The sequence below is a fragment of the Lutjanus erythropterus genome, chromosome 22 (assembly GCF_056507025.1).
Source record: "Lutjanus erythropterus isolate fLutEry1 chromosome 22, fLutEry1.hap2, whole genome shotgun sequence".
Classification (NCBI taxonomy): Eukaryota; Metazoa; Chordata; class Actinopteri; order Lutjaniformes; family Lutjanidae; genus Lutjanus; species Lutjanus erythropterus.
Window position 1 is genome coordinate 16,147,344 of NC_139338.1, and position 24,205 is coordinate 16,171,548.

The 24,205-nt window shown below is 38.9% G+C and overlaps 1 protein-coding gene across 1 annotated transcript; it reads left to right on the forward strand.

Annotated features, from left to right (window-relative positions):
* Nucleotides 1–3,689: 3,689 nt before the first annotated feature.
* Nucleotides 3,690–20,591, forward strand: nudt4b (nudix (nucleoside diphosphate linked moiety X)-type motif 4b). The gene is made up of 5 exons (XM_084710834.1): nucleotides 3,690–4,191; nucleotides 13,329–13,439; nucleotides 16,020–16,064; nucleotides 16,885–16,972; nucleotides 18,666–20,591. Exons 1-5 carry the CDS (start codon nucleotides 4,096–4,098, stop codon nucleotides 18,884–18,886), a joined length of 561 nt encoding a protein of 186 aa, XP_084566960.1. The 5' UTR covers nucleotides 3,690–4,095; the 3' UTR covers nucleotides 18,887–20,591.
* Nucleotides 20,592–24,205: the final 3,614 nt, after the last annotated feature.

The window sequence follows — 24,205 nt, forward strand, 5'->3', positions numbered from 1 at the left end:
AAAAGAAAAAGGGTTCTTCAGAAGCAGTTCTGAGTAGAATCTCTGCCCTTCAGGAAGAACCCTTTAGGAACCCTTATTTCCAAGAGTGCGTATTTGGGAGCAAGACTCTAATTTTAGTCCATTATAAATTACTTAACATCATATATCAAATGCAAATGACATTACAGTGCTATAAATATATTAATTTTCTAACATGTCTCCTGAACCCCGATAGATACAAATCCTCTAAAAATGTACTAATCCTGTAGTAATCCTCCAAAATGTTCAGACTCACTTATATAATCTGATATTTTCAGTCACTTTTGGACTTAAACTACCTTTTAATCCAACAAATATACAGTTACCTGAGCTATATGATATATAACCATCCATCCACCCATTCTGTTCAAGAAATGCATATTGAGAAACTATAAAATCTTTAATATTTTTTATTCTCTTTGTCAATTTTCTGCATCATGTGAAAGTCTGTTTTTGTTTGTGTGTATATCTCTACAAGGAACTCAGTGAGTAATATGTTATTTTTAACTTAATTACTATGTTTTTTATATTTGTTATGGTCTGAAAATATAATTTCATCATCATCGTGATATCATTTTCACCAGATTATCTCATCATCAGGTCAGTGTAATGGCAAAACAACTCTGCTAAAACAAGATGATGATGCTGTTTGACTTCCAGTAACATGATGACCTGCAGGCTTGTTGTATTTCCGTCACATTCAGGTGATAACAGCTGCTGTTAAATTGATAACATGACTTGTGCGTGTAGTGATTTTTTTTTCATCAGTGCTGAGGAATTTTTGGGTTATCTGGGGAGTAATTATCACCATATTTACTCAAGATGTGTGTGCAACCAGAGGGAATAAGGGTGAAAGAGGAAATAAAGGAAATCGGGGTTAAGACGTGGGACCTTTTCTTGTTTAAGTCAGTCCTCTGACACCAGCAGTGAGCTCATCAGTCACTCCTGCAATCTCAAACTACACCCAGTGATTTTCAGTAAATGAAGAGATTTCAGTCGCTGCTCACAGAGAGAAACACCAGTGTCTTAAACTAACTTTATGAATAGTTTCATCATGCTGAGAATATTAAATGGCAGGTTCAAATTGCCAAAACAAAGCATTTCTGAAAATACTAAACATATAAAGTGAAAACCCCTCCCCCTCTCTGCTACGACCGTGAGTCTGCATCACTCTTTTCTCATCAAAACAACTGTAAAATCAGACCATTTATTATTGTGATGATTCAAACCTCGAGTGCTTAAAAATGGATCACGCAAACTTTCTGTTTCCTCAACAAGGAGAAAAACAAAAGGCTGAGCGTCCTTCTGTCCTCCGGGGACCATGAATGTCTGTACAAATGATATTTGATATTTAAATTTTTGTTGTAAGTTATGCTTCTGCTGGTTGATGTTACTGACAAATAATCTGTTTGACATTATATGTTCTATTCTGCTTTGATTTAGTCAGTTTTTGCAATTTTGCTTAACATTTGTGTTTTGAGCGTTTTTCACACTTGTATGTCCCTGGACGAAATGTGTTAGCATCATTTTAGTTTTGATTACTATACACTTATTTTAATGCTCATTGTGTTGTAATGTAAGGAATTATAACACAAGAATATGCACATTTTGCCAGCATGTTGTCCACCACAGCATGAAAGACAGCTGTCAGATGAGATAAAGAATCACAAGCAACAACATTTGATAACCTTCACAAACAAGTGGACTGTCCAACTCTTTGACGCACTTGATCAGTCTCATTGTTTGATCGATCTTTGTCTCCCGGACGTCTTTTGATGTTATCTGACAGAGTTACAACATGTGGATCGTCATCAGGTGAAAGGTCAAAGGTGAACTGAAGCACCTGGACACAGATTTCACCTCAGACAAACCAGTGTGTGCATGATTGACGTATGATTGGATTACCTACTGTATCCCATGCTTTTTATCCATTACATCACTGAAAAAGTAAATGCATTTAATCAGTTAAAAGGTTACAGCTGCTTACAATGTACTTACAGTTTCTAAAACCCCACCTGTGGAGCGGTTACTGAGGGAAGGGATGGCATTATTCATCCACCTTAAATTATATGACTTTAACGTGAACCCTGCGACAACATGGGAGCGCCATCAGATATGATTTGAGCCTGGCTGGAGTCTAATGTGTTTAGTCAGGAGGAGCAGTTAGGAGTGGTTCTTATTCACAGTGACAACTTCCCCCTAATTGCAACACTGAGACCTCTGACCTTAGGCTACGTTTGAACACCAAATTTTCTTAAACCTCAAATATTTTAGTCAAAATACCTCTGAACAAGCAGTTAAATGATTGTGTAAATACCTCATTATTTTTCACACCAGCTGGGAGTGAAAATGACCTCAGTTATGATGTAAATTCTTGAAAAGTGGGAGTTGATCACAGATTTCCCAATGCACTGGATTAGATGTAACTACCCCGTGAAATAGTACGTGATCTTGCGCACAGTTTTGCCAAAACACCCCCCCAAAAAAACACACAAGACACAATATAGGAGGTGTTAAAGTAACATTGTAGTGCTCATTTTAAGCAGCCAGTGAACTTTTTCAAGCCACTGATCTTTAAACATTTAGAAAAACTTTAATAGCTTTCTTTCAGCGAGTAGAACAAGACATAGTGTGCCATTATACAGGAAGAGGAACTTTAAACATGGAACTCACAAAAGAAAACTCCCATAAGAGCGCCATAAAAATGTCATGGCTGACTGCATCATGACAAATACATGAGATTAAAACAGGGCTGGCTGCATTTGTTAGCAATGATTGGTATTAATACTGAGGTAGAGGTGAGGCTCCGAGCCTGCACGGTTATGATGACTAATGAGGCATTCTGAGCATATTTTGAGGATCTTGCAACTTTGATTTCAGAACTGGTGCTTTGTACCTCACAATAACTGTGGGGTATAAAGCACCACGGACTGCAAGTGTTAGAAATGACCCTGCAACCTTTCATTTCCACTTTTAGACAATAGGCCTGTTTTGACTTGTCACAGTAGGAAAAGCTCTGGCGTTACAGAAAACATTAACAATGTCTCCGTTCTCTTCATGTATGTGAGTCATGACAGTGAGTCAGCATGCACAATACCAGCATCCCGAAACTTAAGCAGCTAAATGAAATTCAGCCTCTTTGATGTGTTCTGATTTTCTGTCCTCATTCCATGATACAGTATTGATATTTAGACTGTAAACACAGTCTGTGTTAAATGTTAAATTTGACATATATGGAACATATAAAATAATGTAGGCTGAATTTATTTATTTATTTAGTTTCATAGGCAGTATTTGACGTATCATATAGGTATGTATGTATGTACTCACTAAAAGTACTTACTCCCCAATATCATTGGGGAGTAAGTACTTTGCTACCTATAAACCTAAAAATAAACATAGAAAAAAAAAAAAAAACAGAGAAAAAAAATCATCAGTGACTGAACACCCTGAAACAACACAGGTCTGTTCGTCCAGTTGTCCTGTGTTCTGTCGCACCAGTTTGATAAATAATTAATAATAATATTAATAATAAAAATCTGCACAAATTATGCATTTGTTTATTGTAACTGTTTTTGAGCAGGAGTGTAGCTCCGCCCACCGAGACTAGGCGAACCAATGAGCTCACTGCTCTCTCAGAGGAGTGATCTGTGTATCTAAAACTCCAGCCTGCCTGTTCATTGTACTGAGTCAGCGGCCATGCGCAAATGGATCCAGAGGAGGGCTGTGCTGCTGTGTAGGCTGTAGTCTACATAAGATCTCTGCCTGCGGGGCTGCACACACTCTCACACCGCCGACTGGAAATCACTGGCAGCAGCTGGAGCCTTCACTTACATTGATCTTCGCTGGTTTTTTATGAGGAAAACGTAAATCCAGGATAGTCTGACGGCAAAACCTTGGGATCTCTCCAACGACCAACCCCTCCTTGACCATCTCGGAGCGCGGATGCAGAGAGCAGCAACGATGCGGCGGCTCTGCTGTTAACTCGGCCCTCCTTCTCCTCCTCCTCCTCCTCCTCCTCCTCCTCTTGTCTGTTTTTGCCGGTTTTCATCTAAAAGGAGGCAGAATAAATCCAGAATGAAGCTCAAGCCGAACCAGACCAGGACATACGATGGCGAGGGCTTCAAGAAACGAGCAGCGTGTCTGTGCTTCAAGAATGAACGTGAAGAAGAGGTAAGTGATTCCGCAGTGTAACGTTATGAATTACTGGAGCATATGAACAAAATGCATGGGGTTGTGTATGACTTTGTGGCCTAGTCATCCCCTATCTGCAACCAGTCATTCAAACAACACAGAGCTGATTAATGAATAAAAACTGACACTGATCTTTAATAATACATATGGGTTTTGATCTATGGCGTCTTTTTCTAGGTGTACCAAAAAAAATTCAGTGTTTCTCTGTTTTTCTCAGTGACACTGTTTTGGTTGTCTGTCCGTGCTGGTGTTGCTGCTGCTGATGCGCCTTGGGCCATCCAGTTTAGGCTAGTTTGAGGAGCATGTAGAGAAAAGGGAGAATAGGTGGTTCGTGTCAATAAGAGAACCCTTGTTTTGCGAAACTCACGCGAGATTTGGTTCATAATTGTGCACCTTACACAAAAAAAATTCTGTTTTTTAATGTGACAACATTGTGGTTAAAATCGAACCTAGAATAGAATAGAATAAAACTCGGTAAGGGTTAAATGACCAAGTTATGGGTGAAAATAAGGACTGTCGCGAGATCTTTTGCGAGTCTAAGGTTCCCTTCTAAACACGACCAGGAAAAAAAGGGCTGTTGTCAAGGTAGCCTCATTTAACAACAAACTACTAACGGTCAGGACTTTCAAAATAAAACACCTGTCAACGAAACTCCCATTCGAAGCCGCTTTGAGTTAAAGTAAAACTCTTGTTTTGAAGGCAATTCCTCTCTGCTTCCTGTTAGCCTCTTGCTAACTTGAAGTAACTAAAACAGAGGGGGCGAGGCGCTCTGCTGCACGTTTCCTTTAATAGCTGGGTTATCATCGGCTTGTGTTGTGTGAGGAGATAAAAATATAGGTCACAAGTCTATAATTACGTATATCTATCAAATGTCGAGATACATTTAATACCACGGCAGCAGCCATGACCAGGCAGTACTGGCCATTCATGATTATGCTGCTGCATCCCGCCGGCCTTGAGCGGGCAGCTGCGTAGCAATTCTGTGGATGAGGATTTAAAGGGGCCTTTACCATGTAAATAATGAATATGGGGTGACAGACGTCAATTGTTGTTGTGTCTTGCAGACTTTTCTTGGCGACATACAACACAGTAGAGCCACTTTAAAGGGGACTGCAGTAGTATTAAGCAGTTTTTTCCTACCCCATACAGTAGCTGTCATATTTCCAAAATGTTAGGCTATTATGAGATTGGACATAATGTTTTTCTTTTTTTGTGACGTGTTTTGGGTAACATACTTTTTTTAAAAAATGTCCTTTTTTTCATTTTTTTTTTCATGCAGTATTTTACATGCAGCTAGAGCCAGATTGAAACTGGATTTTTGGAGCTGATAATGATACCTGTGAATAAAAATTAATGCTGACATTGATATATCAGCTGATGTAATTGCAATGATCTCTCAAATGTGCTTATCAAACACTTAAAATAAACAAACAAATAAATTGCTGTCTATAAAACTAAACCTGTCGAAATAAAAATAAAATAAAAACAAACTGCATTATATTCTCTAAAACAAAACAAAACAAAACAAAAACAAAAAACACCCACAAAGTTCTCAAATTGGTTCATATCAGAAATTATATTGGATATAATGACATGCAAAAAGAAAAGGTCAACAGTAGACACTTACCTTTATCAAATACAGATGACAAATCAAGTAGTAATAAAGGAAATACATAAAAAAGGGTTATTCTAAGTGAGTCTGAAAACTTAAACAAATGGATTCATACAAACAAAATTTATCTACAAAATTATTACTTTTCTTCCCTCTATCTCTCACGGTCTTCAGGACATGGATGCTAAGAAGGACGACCATATAACCTTACACTTGAATTTTCAGTGTGTAAGACTTAAGGGATTTATTTGGACACTTATTGCAGAAATGTAATATAATACTCATGAGTATTATCACCTGAAAATAAGAAATGTGGTGTTTTTGTTACCTTAAAATGAGCCGTTTGTAGCTACAGAGGGTGTGGGAACTGTTCTACAGAGGCCGCCATGTTGTACTGCCATTTTTCTACAGTAGCCCAGAACGGACAAACCAAAGTCTGCCTCTAAATTCAGCCTTTCGAGTTTCATGGCCCCATAGGTTCTCTGATGGTGCAGTCTTGATAGAGCCCTGTTATAATAAGCACTCAATGTTGTGTTTTGGGTTACTGACAAGTTATTCTTACATATATTTATGTTTGGTAAGCTAATGGTTCTGTTGTAGGACTAATTATATCCATCTCTCCGTACTACTAGTAAATCATATTTGTGTCCAAACATCAGGACCATATCTCTGTTATTGTGGCATATTCTTGCGTGTCTAAATTTAGCCTTCTCTTTGAGCTTGGCACAAACAAACTGTTACACAATATACTGTAAAAGCAGCCCAGTCTGGTGTCGCTAGACTGGCACAGAGAAGTCTGTCTGCCTGCCTGAGCCCTCCAGTGTTTGCCTGCACAACATGCAAATCTCAAGATTTACACACACACACCAGACCAGACACAAATATATCTGCTCACTTATATGTGTGCAGATGTTATGTCATCATCATGACTGAGTTTTAAGTGTAGGACCATGACAGAGATTGAGAGGTTTTCTAAAAATGGTGATATGAAAACAGCGATTTGCTTTTCATATTTGTAGGTATCAAACTTTGTACTACTGCACTCTGGCATAATTTGTCTCTGAACTTGTTTGTGCACTGTGATTATTTTCTTATAACTTGTAATCACAGGAAAGAAAGGCCTGTCAGAGGATATTGTGTCAACAGAAGTGTGTGGGTGTGACCATCACCCTCAGGATTTTCAGGCTTTGATAGGCATGTCTGCTCATGCAATCACAGAGATGACACTGCTTGAAGTAAGAGAGCCAATCTAGTGCTCTGATTGGGATTTTGGGCGCTAATTTTCTGTCTAAAGAAGCTTGAGATATGAGGCTTTGTGTTATAGATACTTTCCTAAACGCATGCCTACGCACACACAATCAGTTCCTTGACACCAGAGACCCAACTGTGGTGAAATAAGAGCTGTACATGCTGCTGGACTGTTTTGTTTTCGAGAGGAAAGGAGAAAGCTGAGCCCTCAGGGCGAGGTGCTCTATGACAGCAATTAAACTCCCGACAGAGGAAAACGGGAACCTGACAGAGCAGGGGGACGGCAGTGATAGCTCAGTTTAATAGCATGTGAGTTGCTTCAGGCCAAGAGAGAGTTTTTAATTATTTTTTATCATAATAGTGCCGTGAGACGTTGTAGAGGCCCATAGTTAAATAATTAGCAAGAGTTTTTTTCCCCTAAAAGATTAAATTAAGCTCACTTATTCATTCATTTAATTAAAATTGAAATGAGTAAAAATTATGATTCTGTATTTAATTATTTTTCACAGCTTTATGTTTACAAACAGTTCATCTAATCTAATCAGATATTGTGATGTGCACAGTCAAATAATACGTTTCACCCATTTAACATTATCAGTCACAGAAAAAGCTGCTACCCCTTCTTTTAAACTCCTGATAAAGAGTTGCAGTGAAATTATATCAAAACAATTTTCTCACCTGGTTGATGAGCATAAATCATCAGTTCAGTCAGAAGTATTTTATGGCTTTAAAGCTGCTATATTCAATGTTTATTGATCTTAACAAAAGAACAAGTGACTCTTTGTAATGTAAAATTTGTCACTCTTAATGACTAACATTGAATTATCATCTGACTCTGCAATTCCCCTCAACTCTGTGAAAACTTTATATTGACTTTCTGTACATTTGTAATTTTAGTTCAGTGTTTTTTGATTACTGTTATGGTTCAGTTTCACAGCTCTCTGGTGCTGGCCAGGTAGAATACAGATGATTTTTTATTGCTTTCGGGATAAAACCAAACAGCAAAATGACAAAGTTAATAACTGACTAGTGAACATGGTGCAGCATTTAGCAGCTATTGAGCCAAATATTTACCTCGAGGTTTGGTGGAGTCCAAAACAGAGCAAAAAGAAAAAAAAGCTAATTGGTTCATGCTAATGTCACTTTATATCGACTAGATCAGTGTTTCCCAATCCTGGTCCTCAGGGCCCACTGTCCTGCATGTTTTAGATGTTTCTCTGCTCCAACACACCTGATTCAAATGATCAGGTTGTTATCAGGCGTCTGCAGAGGCTTGATGACGAGCTGATCATGTGAATCAGGTGTGTTGGAGCAGAGAAACATCTAAAACATGCAGGACAGTGGGCCCTGAGGACCAGGATTGGAAAACACTGGACTAGATGTATAAATAAGCAACTTTTAGCAAGCAAGTTCATAGCTTAAAAGATGGTAATAAGTTGTGTTAACTGTTCCCACTTTATCCAAGTGTGCTTTAAGTCAATTGTTGTCAATCTTCATTGCTGAATCCAAACTTTAAATATCAACTCTTTGTTTGTTTTGCGATTTTAGTCCGTTCTCAGGCTGTATTATGATAAGCTTTATATAATGCCACAAATTCATGCATTACTTGGAGTCAGATGTGAACAGTTACCTCCATCTTTATCAGATTGTGACCCATATTGAAGGTGCTGCAGCAGATTGTAAACAATGTCATACTGGAGATGAGAGGGGGAGGTTATCAGTGTGAGTGGATGCTACATCATAAAATCAGCAATGTAGGCGTTCAGTCTCTCCTCCTGTTCTCCGTCTCTGGCATTCCCTGTTTATGACTCCTCTTATTTGTTGATACCTGCATAATGCAGCGGCTATATTACTTTCTTAGTACTATTGATTCTCCCCCTGCTCTTGTGTGCTTGAGTGCCTTAGACTTTCCATCATTCTCTCCTCCCGGCTCCCGGCCTAGCCTGGCATTTGGAGCCTTCTTTATTTGACAGCCACAGACGTTCCTCCTTGGGGAGGAGGAGGAGGTGTTTATGTCCTCCAGAATATCCCTGCCTGCTGTCCCTGTTTGAGGCCATGCCAGAGGACCTGCTGTCATAGCCTGTGTTTTACTACCAGTGCTCGTTCTGATATCTTAAACTGAGTGAAGAATGACTGATCTCAGTTTCTTAATTAGTTACAAGACAGATGTTTGCACATCAGCCCTTATCGGACGTTATTTTTGTTATCAAAGAGTTCAAGCTCGTTCTTGTGTAACTTTGCATTGCTAGATTGATTTTTGGACAAGAGGAAGGCTAGATGAGGCCACATGAGTCTGACAACTGCCCATGGTGTTTTTCATCGCCCACCCAGAGGAGATTTACTGTATGTTGCCTCAGAATTTGCCCACCTCCTTTTTCACACAGGGGCCCCCGGAAAGTGGTGTGAGTTGCAAAACAGTAAAATGTCACTGGGAAACACTATAGTGTTCCTCTGGGGTTTCTCCATCATCCTGCCCTTCTTTCCAAATATAAGCGGGCTGTCTGCGCTCACAGTTCAGCTGTCAGGTGACCTATCTGTCATGACCGTGTGAGTTATTTTGTTTTGCTTTTTCATCATGCTTTTAAGTGTAGCTGTTTCTGTTGGTCAAAAGTTGTAGGAAAATTCAAAAAGGGTGAGGTATTCTGGATATAGATGATGTGCCGGTGCAGTGATTCACAACTAGGGGTGAAGTAAATACAGAGTGTGGGTAAACTTTACCCGTAGTTTTCGTAGTTTATTGATCCATACAGTTGACCTGAAAATAGGTAAGTAAACTCTCAGCCTCAGTTCAAAGGGGTGGACAAAGTTTACTTGAGTTTACTGGAGTTTCTTTCACTACAACCCCAAAAACAGGTAAACTTACCCCAGGTGTACTTACATTTGTAATTGGTTACTTGGAAGGATTTGTAGAGTTACTCTGCTAATTTGACAAAATAAAAACTATGATTAGATTAGAAATATATATACACAATTTAAGTCAGCTGTAACACTACATGTTGTATTGATAGGTACTGAAAAGTAGTCTGGAAAGTCTAACAAGTTTGCTGTAAGTATAAATGATTGAATAAACAAACAGTAGCTAAGTAAATGGATGAACTAAATGGATGAACTTTAAATTTTGATCTAAAAGTTAGCTGAAAGTGGATAAACGGTTGATAGCTAGCTAAAAGCTTCACTGTATGAAAAAATGTGGCTGATGATGGGTGGTGTTTAAGGGGTACTTTAGTTCATCTGCCCATGCTGTGGGGTACGTCAGTCGAAAAGGTCGGGAACCACTGTTCACATCGCTGACCACTCAGTGAACTTCAAATACTTGCACTCAAGTGAATTGCCTGAGTTTCTAACACTTGGCCAAGTGACTTGTCCCATGAGAGATGAATGGATTTTGTTGTGGTGACAAACATCTCTTCTTGCTGAAGTGTCCCTTTTGCAGAGCCTAAAAAGGCAGCACTAAACCCCTGCTGCTCCCTCTTATGAAAGTGTCGCTGCATTCATCTCAGAAGCACATGTGAAAAACAAATTCATAATTAAATACAGTTTGTAATATGTCGCCTCACTGCTCTACATTCCAAGAAACTAAATGCAGCCTGTGCCGTGTTCTGACGATGGACAAATAAGCGCTCCGGTGGGGCAACAACCAAAAGACAAAAATGGAACAACCAAAGCAGAAATGCGCTTTTGTCCTCGCTGCCCCGGAAGCTCTGCTCTGGCTTTTGTTTTGTATACATCTCACACTGTCAGCTTAGGACACGTTGACACCAGTGATCTCCCTTTAAGCCTTGCTGGCTGCAGCTCAACACACACACAGACGGTCACACACAGCAGGCTGGAGTGCTCTGAAATCAGTCACATCCAAAACATAAAGAATGAGAGAATGAATATTTTATTGTGTCATGAATTAGCCCATCTCACATGGAGGAACATGACGCAGTAATGGCCTGTATGAAAACTAGAGCCAGACCAATGTATCGATCAGCCTGTTATAGATATGTCTGTCTATAATTGGTATTGTTGTATATGTTGTCTGATATGCACTGATATGAACATACTGCAGGTTGTTCATATTTTTGTTTTTTGTTATTTTATAAGTAGCATTTTATGTATATTTGATCATTTTTCTTAATTTAAATAGAGCTACATAATGTCCTATGACAAAATATAGACAGTTTGTTTTTCTGTGACCTACTGTAGTGTTATATTATACTGTATAAAAAAGAATGCATTACAAAAATAGGGTTTTACCTAAAGCCTACTGTCAGAATCGACCCCAAAAATCCTGTATTGGTCAGTCCCTGATGAAAACAGCAGGTGACATTCTCTTTTAAAAGAGGGGCAAAGAAACCTTTGCAGCACTTGACACACCTATTCCCAGGCCAAAAAATGGATAAAAAAGCCTTCCAAGCAAATAGTTACTTTCTTTTTTCTTTAGTTTTCTCAGATTGTGAGTTTGTTTAGCTCACCTCACTGGTAAAGGCCAGCGTGTTCATCAAAGAGTTCACTCAAGCAGGTTACAAGGTTCAAGTTTACACCTTTTTTTTTTATAGTTTGCACTCTGCCGAGAAAACGTCACGTTCTGCACAAACACTATTAATACCATTACTGTAAATGCCCCTTCCCATAACACACATCACTTACTGTACACTATGCAAAACTTGCACCTGTTGCATAGGATAAACACCTGTCATGTGGTTTTTCTTTTTGCACGTTTCCATCACCAGAGAACATTTACTGGACGTGCTTTCACTTAATCCACATCATCATCGTGCTTGACATTCATGCTGTATAGCTACACGCATACTGGAATCCTCCACCCCCCCCCGCCCTTCATCCCTAACCTATATCGTCTGGGAGTCAGCAGGTGGCTGAGTTGGGCGAACGTGGCACGTGAGGAAGATGGCAGACGAAAGCGCTCACTCTTAAGGCCCCGAGCATGTGCTGTTAACGTCCAATCGGTTTGGCCCTCAGCCACTGGCCCTTTAGAAGATCCTCAGAAGGCCTTTTGGTGGATGCAGCCACAATCCCATTAGAGAACGTAAGGGAAGGTATACGAAAGCTGAGTTTGGATTAAGTGACAGACTGACCCCTTGGGCAGATTATTGGATTATATGGTGATCAGATGTGTGGCGGATGTGAATGTCACCATATGTCACACAAGCTGCTTAACAGACATTTTTCTTTTTAATGCATGTATGTTTACGTTCACTGATCGTTACGTATTATAGGATCATTTCTGAACTGATAGTCACAGAGTAAAATGCAGTTAAATCACAAATGAATCTCCGACACACGTCTGCACTTAATTGGCTTTTCTTGTACTGGCTGTTGATATCATTATGACCTGCGTCCTGTGACACAGATTGTGTTTTAATAGTGATTGACTTTCACCGCGCAATTGTGATAATGTTTATAGCAGGTGTGCTGCTGTGGTTGCTATACGGATCCTGCCAGAAACTGCAGACACAGGCACATCTGATCCGTGCATATCGGTGTACACTGCAACTGTAGTGTAATTCAAACCCCGCAGGCCGCTCAGGGGGGAGCTCTGACTGACAGGATTTGAGTGGCTCATGCTTGGTTTACATGAATTGTTTGCTGAGGTCATGTTGTGTTGGAGCTGCATCAACGCTGGCTTTGACTGAGCTTCATTGCCACGCGGGAAGAATCCCAAAAATGTTGTTTTGCACACTAGACAGGTACTTAAACAGACCGTTTACGGTCAAAAATACATATTCCTCATCTGGCCTGTAGTGTTATCTATCAATTCAGATAGTTTTGGAGGTATCAGCTGTAAACATGTCTGCCTTCTCTCTAAAATAATGCAACTAGAACTAGAAAATACATTTTAAAAACTCAACAGCAGTGTCTCTTTCCAGAAATCATGACCCAGTTACTCAAGATAATCCACAGACCTTGTTGTGAGCAGGTTGTAGTGAACAGAGGATCCTTTAAGCAACAACAGATAATAAAATCTAAAATCTAAATAAATCTGTTGTCTGTCTTGGAGACCTGAATCAAAAGGGTTGAGGGTCATGTCTCATGTTAAATCCTTAGTTTAATGTGATGGACTGCATGAAGCCCACTGGAAAGAGGAATAAGGACACTGAGACAAATATTTATCTACTGTTGGGCGCAGAAGAAAGTGTCCCATTAAATGTAATTCTGAAACTACAGGGTCTCTCAGCAACAGGCGCTTACCTATGTAAAATAAATGCATTGACATTTAATACAATTCGTAAACTTATTCCTTCTTTTCTAGGTTCTGCTGGTCAGCAGCAGTCGGCACCCGGACCAGTGGATCGTCCCTGGAGGTGGGATGGAGCCAGAAGAAGAGCCGTGCGGCGCCGCAGTGCGAGAGGTGTTTGAGGAGGTGAATAAACCAGTTTCATGTTTTTTGTTTTGGTACCACATGAGCCCAGTCTTGGCTCAAAAGTGGGGTCATTTTGTGCAATCATAAAATGAGCACACGATGACAATACGGGGAAGTCTTCATAGGTGGCTGAACACAGCAGTTTCCAACCCAGAAATAGCCCCTCATTTTATTTAACTTTTTTTTTTCTGTGTTTGACAGCGTTAACCTACATCCAAAGACCACCTGTCCATTATGTAACACATATTCAAAGCAGTGTGTAGTAATGTGCTCCTTGCACTCTTGTCATTAGTGCTGATGTTGTAAAAGTGCTCTCTTCCTGCAACTGTTGCAACTGCAAGATTTTTGAAGTAATTCTCACATTTCTAGGTTTACTTTATAGGTCTTGGTATTGTTTAGTGCTGCAGCTAACAGTTATTTTCATTATTGATTAATTGACAAATCCTCATTCCAGTCCACGTTTTGCTTGAAGAATGATAACACATTTAGTTGTACCTGGGCAATATAACGTTTTGACTGAATCTCTACATGCTGAGACACCAGCTAATCAAAAATCAAATACATTGTGCTCAACTTTGCCACACCACAGACTGAAAAACAAATCAATATCAGTCTAAGTGTTTGCTGTATTTTGAGTATTTTCACTGCTTTACTTTCCCATCAGGCAGCACTTTCTCAAAGGAAAACACAGTTATATGAGCCAAATATCACTCGCTCCCAACCAACCAAACTCCATAGGCAAAATCAGTTATTTTACCTCACAGAAATTAGGAGTTGATGGTCTACTGCTGCCTTGATCTATTAGTTTATTTGTGTTATTGTGTGACTTTTCTCTTTTAAAAAGATAGTTTGGATTGACCAGAGTCGCACAATAACACAAACAAATGAACAGAGTGAGGCAGCGGGAGTCTAACAACTCTTGTGTTCTGCAAAGTAAAATGGCTGATTTCACCTCTGGAGTTCGGTTGGTTTGAAGAGAGCAATATTTAACTTGTATAACAGCAGTTTCACATCAAAAAAGGCCATCTGATGGCAAGGTAAAACGGTGAGAATATTTTAAATATAGCGTACACTTAAACTGATACACATTTTGAATGATTTCTGGGTCAGCGTGCGGCTGCTGAGGACATCGCACCTGATGTTTCCATTCATTATTCTTAGAAATCCTGCAAAATGTCTTAAATACACATCTGTGCATTCCTGGGGGTTACACAACTCTCACACCATTAGCCATTTCCATTAAAGTAAAGCATGCTGAAATGACTAGAAGTGGAGTTGCGTGGTTTCGAACAGTTGGCTGCAGTATGCATGGTAAGGGTGAGATTTCTGAAGGGCCATGGTGTCAGTGGAGGGGTGACTGAGGTGTCCGCTGGTATTCCAGAAGTCCCTCTGGTCGAGAACCTTGTGTTCTCGGCCACGTCAGCGGTCTAAACTTGGCTCTTCTCTGGATTCCTGTGCATTCACGGACCCTGCAGCCCAGCCCGCACGACACATCAGTGAGACAGAGTGACACTTGTGAAGTATGCTGAGCAGGGGACTAGAGAGGGGGGGTGGGATGTCATATGTCTTGACACAGTCATTTGATTCCCGTAAGCTGCATCTGAATTAATAAAGCAACTGTTAAGTGTTGTGAAAAGGACATAATTACATTTCCGGTACGGTGCTCTTTCAGGATTCCTGCCAGGTTGTTTCCAGGCAGAGGGACAGTACAAATGATTGATATATCATCCAACCCGTCTTAAACACGGCAAGGTTCCACATAGAAATCATCACACCTTTATGGCTGGGTTGCACCAACAAGGACTCATTTTTAAACACGATTAAATCATGGTTTAATCTTAAAATTATGTCTTCCCAAACATTAAAAGTAGTTTAAAATGAACAAAGATTAACTTCCCATAACCTCTCTTTAGCTAGTAAATAATGTAACGTTTTTTTAACATTCATTTCTTAGCTAGCTAGCAAACAATGTGGTGTTTTGTTAAGGAACATAAGCAGTTGAAAATTAATAGTTTTCCCTCTTTTTTTTTATCCATACTAGGTATCAACAGCACCTACTTTTATTTATTTATTTAAATTTGAGTCGAGTGCTTTTAAACCTAGCTTTGCTAAACTCTGATTAGAACTAAATTTAGATTAAATTAATCTTTGTTGGTGCATTTCTGTTGAAGAGAAACAACGTTTGTAGCTCGGCTGACAGTTTCTCCATGTATGAGTTCCTAAAATATCTCTGGGGATTATTCTGTAGTTTCGTTCTGGGAATTTTTTTATGTTTGTGTAATTGCTTGTCAAGCAGTTCTACATCAACACAAAGAGTGGAGCTCGGTGCACTGAGGTGGACCTGTTCTTCTTTAAAATATTGAAATGTGATACACAATACCCATTGTTTTGACAGTGGTTTGAGCTTTTCACCCACTATTCATCTTTGAGAGTGATTGTGTTATAAGACCACAGCTACTCAAAACTTTTCCCAAAAAATCCCACAAAGAAGTGTCCTGTGCTGTCTGTTTGTTTTTACACTAAAGCCAGTAGGGAAAATAAAAACTTTTTCTCATGTTTTCTTCTTCATTTATTCCTCAGGCCGGTGTGAAGGGCAAGCTGGGACGTCTGCTCGGTGTATTTGAGGTAAGTTGTCACTTCCTGATCTTTGCCTAGAGGTTTATTATACAAATGCATAATAAAGTGCACGTACAAGGCTATAACACGAATGACCATAAACTTTTTTACCTTTTGCAACTCATTAAAATGCAGTATATTGGATTTTTGTGAAGAAAAATGTGGCTCAATACATCACAGTAACTTTGATTTTTAAAGGGACAGTTCAGATTATTTGATATGTGGCTGTACGATGTACATATCGATAGTCTGTGTATTAGCTACAGGAGATGCCTCTCAGCACGACCCCATTTATATCAGTTTAAGTGAAGAACATTTTCACTGCTTCACCCTGCCTTCAGACATCTTTTCTGAGAGGAAACGGCTGTTATATAAGCCAAATATCACTTTCTCCAGACCAACCAGACTCCTGGAATTGCTGGTCTACCGCTGCTTCGATCTGTTTGTTTGTGTTATTTTGTGACGGTGGTGTTTTAAAAGGATGGTACGTTTTCATAGAGGTCAAACAAACCAACAGAATGAGGCAGCAGTACTCCAGAATCTCCTGTGTTCAGTGAGGTGAATGATTGATTTTGACAATGGAGTCTGGTTTGGAGAGAGTGATATTTCCTGTTGGAAAAGGCTGTCTGACTGCAAAGAAAATATTCCAAATATAGTGTACATTTAGTATCTAAAATACCTTTTGTTGTGCTGGTATCCCTCTCTGCTTCTCCAAACTGGGGACTTGCCATCTACTATAGATAATATACTCACTATCCATAAGTACATTTGTATTTATGATTTTGTGTCATCATCATTAAATATTCAGTTTTCTTTCTGATCCCTAAAGCAAAACCAGGACCGGAAGCACCGGACGTACGTGTACGTGTTGACTGTCACAGAAACGTTGGAGGCCTGGGAAGACTCGGTCAACATAGGTGAGGTTTCCCTCCACATTCTCCTGAGTATTTGCAGACGCCGCAGTGCGCGTCTTTCTTCTTGCTCTTAAAATATACTGTATCTTGTTATTTATGTGAAGGCCAGTGCAGCGCATGGATACTATATGGGTATAGGGGTATGCGGTGACAACAGGTGCCTATAAATCTAGGCCACTGATCTTAGCTGCTGCAGTGGTTCTTGGCTGCAGTATATCACCATGTCAGCAGCCTGGATGCCAGTATCAAGACTTACTCTGTGATGTGCTTAGTGAAGAGCATCCTCAACCTGTTAACTGTTACTACAGCTGCTACATGCACTATTTTCTCATTTTAAAAAGAGGTCGCCGCACGTGCTCTGTCTATTCTTGTTTATGTTTGCACATATGTAGTATTTATGTATATGTGCCACCCTCCATTCAATTATATCCAATTTATCATTTGCCACAAGTAGCTATTTGTAGTAGTATATTGTGTAGTAGCTATTTGTGCTGCAGCAAGCATAAAAACTCAACGCAAAGCATCAAGCTGCAGTATCTTCGCCTTGCTTTAATTATCTTGCAGACGAACCAATTAGCATTGGGTACAATTTAAATGCATGCTGCCTGTTGGTGATAGCTGGATGCAGAATGCTTCAGTACGGGGTCACATTTCACTTCCCAATTTCAGTTATTACAGCGAACATTTCCTCCTATTATAGTTAAGAGTGACTAACATGTCGCAGCTGTTAAAGTTTATTACTTCCTTGATCTTTGTTGTATTTATACCAGAAGAAACAGAGTTGATGTGATTCTGACATTAAGGAGTAAAAAATTTCCAATATGGATGTATATATCAGACAATATTCTTTACATATTTTATTTTTATGTAACATATATGCCAATATAAATATAGACCAATAGCTGTGATAGGCTAATATCAGGCCAATAATATCAGTTGACCAGTAGATATCAGTCAGGTTCTATATAAAATAAGTATCTTCAATATAATAACAAGAACTATAGGCCAAGCAAGTTTATTTATTTTAGCACAGTTCAGACACAAAGCAATGACATATAAATACATTAAAAACAAGATAAGACAAAAAAAAATAATATTGCATTTAAAATACAATAAAAGCAAAATTAAAAACAGGCAGATAAATGGTTAATGATTAAAGAAGTTGCATTTAAAAGATGACAAAAAGCGAAAGCAAACCAATGAATAGTTACAGATTACTGTAGGAAGAAGTTGTTGTATGAATCCGCTATATTGGAAAGCTACAGCAAACAATAAACAATGTTTTAAGCCCTGATTTAAATGAGCAGACAGCTTCAGCAGACCTCAGGTATTCAGGCAGTCTGTTCCACAGGTGGGGAGCTTAAGATAAAAGCTGCTTCACCTTTCTTATGGAAAGTAAACTTGTTCCAGATGATCTGAGGGTTCTGGACGCTTCATAACATACTAAGTAAATCAGAGATGTATTTAGGCCCAAGACCATTTAGTGCTTTATAAACTAATGCATATTTAATATGTAAAATGCACATATCAGTTTAATAATATATTAAAGAAGTAAACAAGTTAAATTGAGTAGAAAAATAAAACATTTAAACTGAAATAATCCTTCAAAATAAGATGAGTACAGGGTATCAGTGTAACCAAAATATACATGCCTTTTAACTCCTACTCATACTCTGTGCTCTGTCTCCCCCTGCAGGCCGTAAGCGGGAGTGGTTCACCGTGGATGAAGCCATCAAAGTGCTGCAGAGCCACAAACCCGTCCACGCCGAGTACCTGCGGAGGCTCCAGCTCAGCTGCTCCCCCACCAATGGGAACTCCATCCTCCCGAGCCCCCCGCCCAACGACAATTACCCCCATTACAGCACCACCGCCACCACCCCCTCGACGGGTAGCGTGTTGGGCACCTCCTGCAGATAGGACTGCACCTGAACCTCGTGTCCTGTCCAGCGCGGACAGGACAGTCTGTACAGTCTTGCATGAATCTAATGACTCTCCAGAGCTGCGGCTCTCCTGTATGTAGAATTTCTAGTCTTAGCTGCAGGACAGACCAAAGCCATCACCAGGACTGTGTTAAAGACTCACGTTACAGAGCGAGAGACAGAAAAAACTGTGGATATAACTTCTTCTTTTGCTGGCAAACACCAGACTGATGAGCTGGAGCTTGGAAACAGGAAGCTGCAGCGGACTCTGCTGGCGTTAAGGAATGCCTTACAGAAACTTTGTACGAATGTTGTATTTGGGTTGTTTTATTTCACTAATGGTCATTTTTCTTTTCTTTTTTTTTTTTAAGCAGAACGGATATGCTTTCTAGTCAATAAAAGAGTAATTGACCCCAAAGCACGTCCATGTGGGGAATGTTTCCAGACCTAATAATGTCTTAGTCATCAGGACACGATGATAACAGCATATATAATATTATACCACATGGATCTCACTTTACAACCTGAGCATCTCCTCTGCTGCTTTTTAATGTAAAATGGGATATTCTTTACACATGTAATCTTTAATTATTAACAAGATGAAGTTAATTGGCTTAAAATGATAGTCACAATACTCGCATTAGAATGAAAGTAACTTAACTGAAAAGATTTAAACGGCAAATATAAGCAAATATAAAACAACAACAACTAGAGAACAAAGTGAAATGGATAATGCCGTGAAAGAAATGGCTTTCGGCACTAAATGACAGGGTCAGAGATCAAAGATGAATTATCTCACAGTCGGCTGTCAGGGAGTTGATACCTCAGTAAACTGAAAACTGGATCTAAGACATGATGCTGTGTTTATGGTTAAACTTTAGCCAATGCCTCTGAAGTCATGAGTCCTCCAACCTTGACCGATCTAACAAACCAGTCCGTTGTCCTCTTAAAACCACCGCATACCTTTCATCACCGCTAACGGTTTCCCATGTCGTCACGGTGAAAGTATTTAATGGTGTGAAGTACATCTTTGCCTTAGGTATTATGTGCTGCTAGGGTCAACTGAGTTGATTTCAACTTTTAATCGGAAAAAAAGTGGATTTTCTTCAACTTGTTTGTATACTTCACCTTAAAGGTCCAGTGCGTGAGATTTATGGGTATTTATTGGCAGACTGTGGAAGAAATTGAATATAATATTCATTGGTCTGTTTTCCATTCTTGTATAATCACCTGAAAATATGAACTGTTGTGTTTTCGTTACCTTAGAATGAGCCGTTTACATCTGCAGAGGTCACAGGTCCTCTTCCCTTGAGTCCATCATGCTGCACCGCTGTGTTTTCACAGCTGGCTCTAGTTTCACGGGTTTCGTGGCCACTGCCTTGGAAGGGGAGGGTGAGGCGAGCGGTATTCAGTGGGTTACAATCTACATTTTCACCATTAGATGCCACTAAATCCTACACACTGGTCCTTTTAAATGAAAATGATTGTGATTGACTGTTCTGTATTTAATGGAACGCTCAGCAGTTTTATCACATCTCACGGTGCTGAAAGGCAATTTTGGTAAAAAAACAACCACCAACTAACATTGTTTCCATGTATGATATGATTGTTTTCTCCACCATCTGCAAGTAACTAAGATTACTTGTGATTAGGGCTACATTATTGATTCATCTGAAGATTACTGTCTTGATTAATCGGTTTATGGATTAGTCTATAAAATATATGAAAAATGCCCATCACAGTATCTGTCAATGATATAATTGGTTAATCATTTAGTCTGAAGAGAAAGAAATAATGGAGTTTTAATATCTTTTTTTTATTATTTCTTTCAGGGTTTTTTGGGGGGTTATTGGCTAAACAATTTTCAGTTTCAAGTTCAGTACATTTTAAATATGAAGACAGAAATCCAAAGAAAACAGTAAAAATGCCACATTTAAGATGATTCTGTTTTGCCTATTTAAGCGTTCTCACCGAAGACTCGAGACACCCACTCACTCCTGTGTTTGACAGCTGAATGACGACTATAGTAACCATACAGAGATTTGTAAATAGCTTTGAAGAGAAACCTTGAACACGTGTTTTTAACCTGAATGAACCTGTAAAATTTCTCTTTAATATTTTATATATTTTTTAACAATGTATAAATGGCAGGAAAAAAAAAACAAATGTGTAGAAAACCCACTGCGAACAGTATGTACAGTATATTTGTATTGATGACAATGTGCCACAGGTTTAGGATAATATTGAAGGTTGGTTGGTTTGTGTCTAGAATGAAATATAGAGATGGTTGAATTAATGATTTTTAAATGATGATTTGGTGAAATCAATGTTTTTATACAACGGAGTATTAGGGCCACATTAAGGATGTTTTTTTCTTTTGCATTTTGAGAATTATGTCAATTTTATTCTTAACATTTCAACTTTATTCTTGAAATTTAAACTTCATTTTCCCCTCATTCTTGGCCCTAATAGTCCATTATAAATGAGGAGTTAAATTTAAAAATAAGATGTTCAGTGAGACAGCACAAAATAAGGTCAGGATGGAGAAATGTAAAGATCTTGGGAAAACTAAACACTTTATTTTCTTTTTTCAAAAAAAAAATATATATGTCACCCTGCTAATGAACTTGTGTGCATCCGATACACAAGACTGAATATTAATGAATAGAGAAATAAATCATGAAATTGGGGTTTTATAACATTTTTTTGGGGAAAAAATGTAGTTTAAAAAAATAAAGACAGGACTGCAGTTACGTTTTGGAGGCTCTGATAAGAAAATGAAAAACATTTAAACTTGTCATACACCTTCACTGACAAATGCTCATTTTATTGTTGGTCCCAACTGTTTAGGAGTGAAAACAGCTCCTCTGCTAACTTTACCCGGGACTTACGCTTCAAAACATCGCTCTCCTTTCACCCCGCTCCATTAAAAAGTCTTATCTGCAGTATCATTAACTCCGATGCACCCTTTAGCCATCATAAACTTGCAGCCTTCTCTGGGGCAAATAAGGACTCCAACCACCTCAAACCTCGGTATTTGTGTGTGTGTGTAGGTGTGTGTGGTTGATGAATGTGAAATACGATGTGCCAAATGAAAAAAATGTGGTCAGGTGGGAAGACTTTTGATGTCACATTATTATATACAGATTTTTAGGCCAAAAAAAATAATGATTTGAAGCATTGTTTGATGAACTTAATGTTATTTTAGTATATTAATCATTTATAATGTGAAGTGGTGTATTTCTAGAGATTGACTGCATCTTTCATAGTTTAAATGATGACTAATGAACCACAGGCACTTAATCTTTTCACCCCTTTTTCACTTATCATGTAACTGACTACTATCAGACTGCAATCCAAATAACATAAATTTAACTTAAACCCATTTCTTATTGCATTTTGCAGCTCAGAATCCCCATGAAACACCTTCTTCCTTCTCACTTGCTGGAACATCTGTTTGATGTTTGGGTCTATGTTGATCTGTGAACGCTGCTTTTATGGGTAAAAGCATGACAGCAAGGATAACAATCCCACACATGAAATGTATGTGCTCAAGCCTGGACACGCGTCCACTAAATGAACACACTGTAACGTCACATGGATGTATCCGGAGCATTTTAATCAAAGCGAACGAAAGATTTGTCACCATTTTGTCATTAATATTATGCACAGAAAAGTTAAATGTGAAAGTGATTTGAAGACCTGAACTGGAAAGATTGTTTTTGAGAAAAGATTGCATTAAAGGGGAAAAACTCTGATTGAATTGTCATTGAATTGTCATTTTTTGAAGGTAACATACTGCAGGAACTGTCAACTGGCAGCCGGTGTGCCACATCTGGCCTGTGAAAACTTACCATCCGGCCTACAGAATGGTCAGTGATTAATATATTTACATATTTATATAGTTACAGTGTTATGGAAAAGGGTATATGTGTCAAAAAGTGAGGAAAAAAGCTTTATTATGACACTGCTAATAACTGCAGCTTCACCCAGTTGTCATCATGGATTTACTATCTTATTTTAGGAGTCTGTTTATAGTGTTATATGGAGTTTTATTGCAAAAATTCTAAAAATTCTGGCACTTAATCAAGTTGAAGACCCATGATAAACTGTCATCTTGTCATCTGCTTTGCACAAATAGTCACTGTTAAGTAGGTAATTTAGAGGCTTTGTTTCTAGAAGTAGCAAACTAAAGGAGAAGCCCAGCAGCTGATTAGTATGTCAAAACATTTCAAAACATTGAAACATTTGACGGTGTAGTGTATTAATAGCTTTAGAGTCAAGACTAGATGAACCTGATATACGTCCCCAGGGTAAAAATGTGGGACACTTCCCATTTCCCATTCTCGCCAGGGCTTAGCATCTATAATGTTACATGTTTATTGGGTGACATTTTTGGGTTAGGCAGTTAACACAGTATCAGATGACAGGGGCTGTAAAACTCTGGGACCGGTTTTGTATGTAGAAGACTCCTGATTATTCTTAAATGGTGGATATGTCCAAAAATAAAAATGCATTTTATCTACAAAACACACAAACACACTGAGTGAGCCTTGAAGACAGCTTATATGTCTGGTGGTTATCGTAGGGAAACATCATAGCTATAAAAGTTGGTCTAATTGCTCTTCACAGCTTGCGCAAAGACGGATAGTCTTTTCCCTGGAAAGACACACCTGGTAGACCTGCATCTTTTGTCTGGCAGTGGTTTCCCGTTACAACTCCAGCCAAACAGGGCGGTGCTCCGGTCCTGTGGGGAAAACTGATCATGTAGGTCTGTAGGACTTGTCTGTTACTTACTCATCACCAGGTGAGAAGTACAGTCTCCACCTAAGACACTCCAAAACAAGGGAGCTGCATTTACAAACATTTGAAGAATTTGCCCACCTTGCCTCTAAATACTCATTATATTGCAAAGCGTGAATTTCATGTTGATACAAAAAAAGTAGTTAAAAGTCAACTTTGTGTGCCCCAAACAAGTGAAGTGTTTTTATGATAAAGCAGGAGGAAATATTCAGATCTTATACTTGTAGCTTCAGTAAAACTACAATAGTTGTATCAACAAATTGTACTTAGAGTGCTTATTATGCAGCAGAGCCCTCCCCTTATTATTACTGAAGCAATGATATTCAGACAGCATTTCAGTGTTGTACCTGGTCAAGATGGAGCTAATTTTTCTTCACCAGAAAGCAAATATATGTACATTTATATCTCCCAAAATGTTGAACTTCCTGTTTAGGCAAATGGTAGGTGTCAGAATAGCCCCAAGGCTGTTTGCACCCACCCAATGTGGCTATTTATGCCCAAGTGATTGTATATA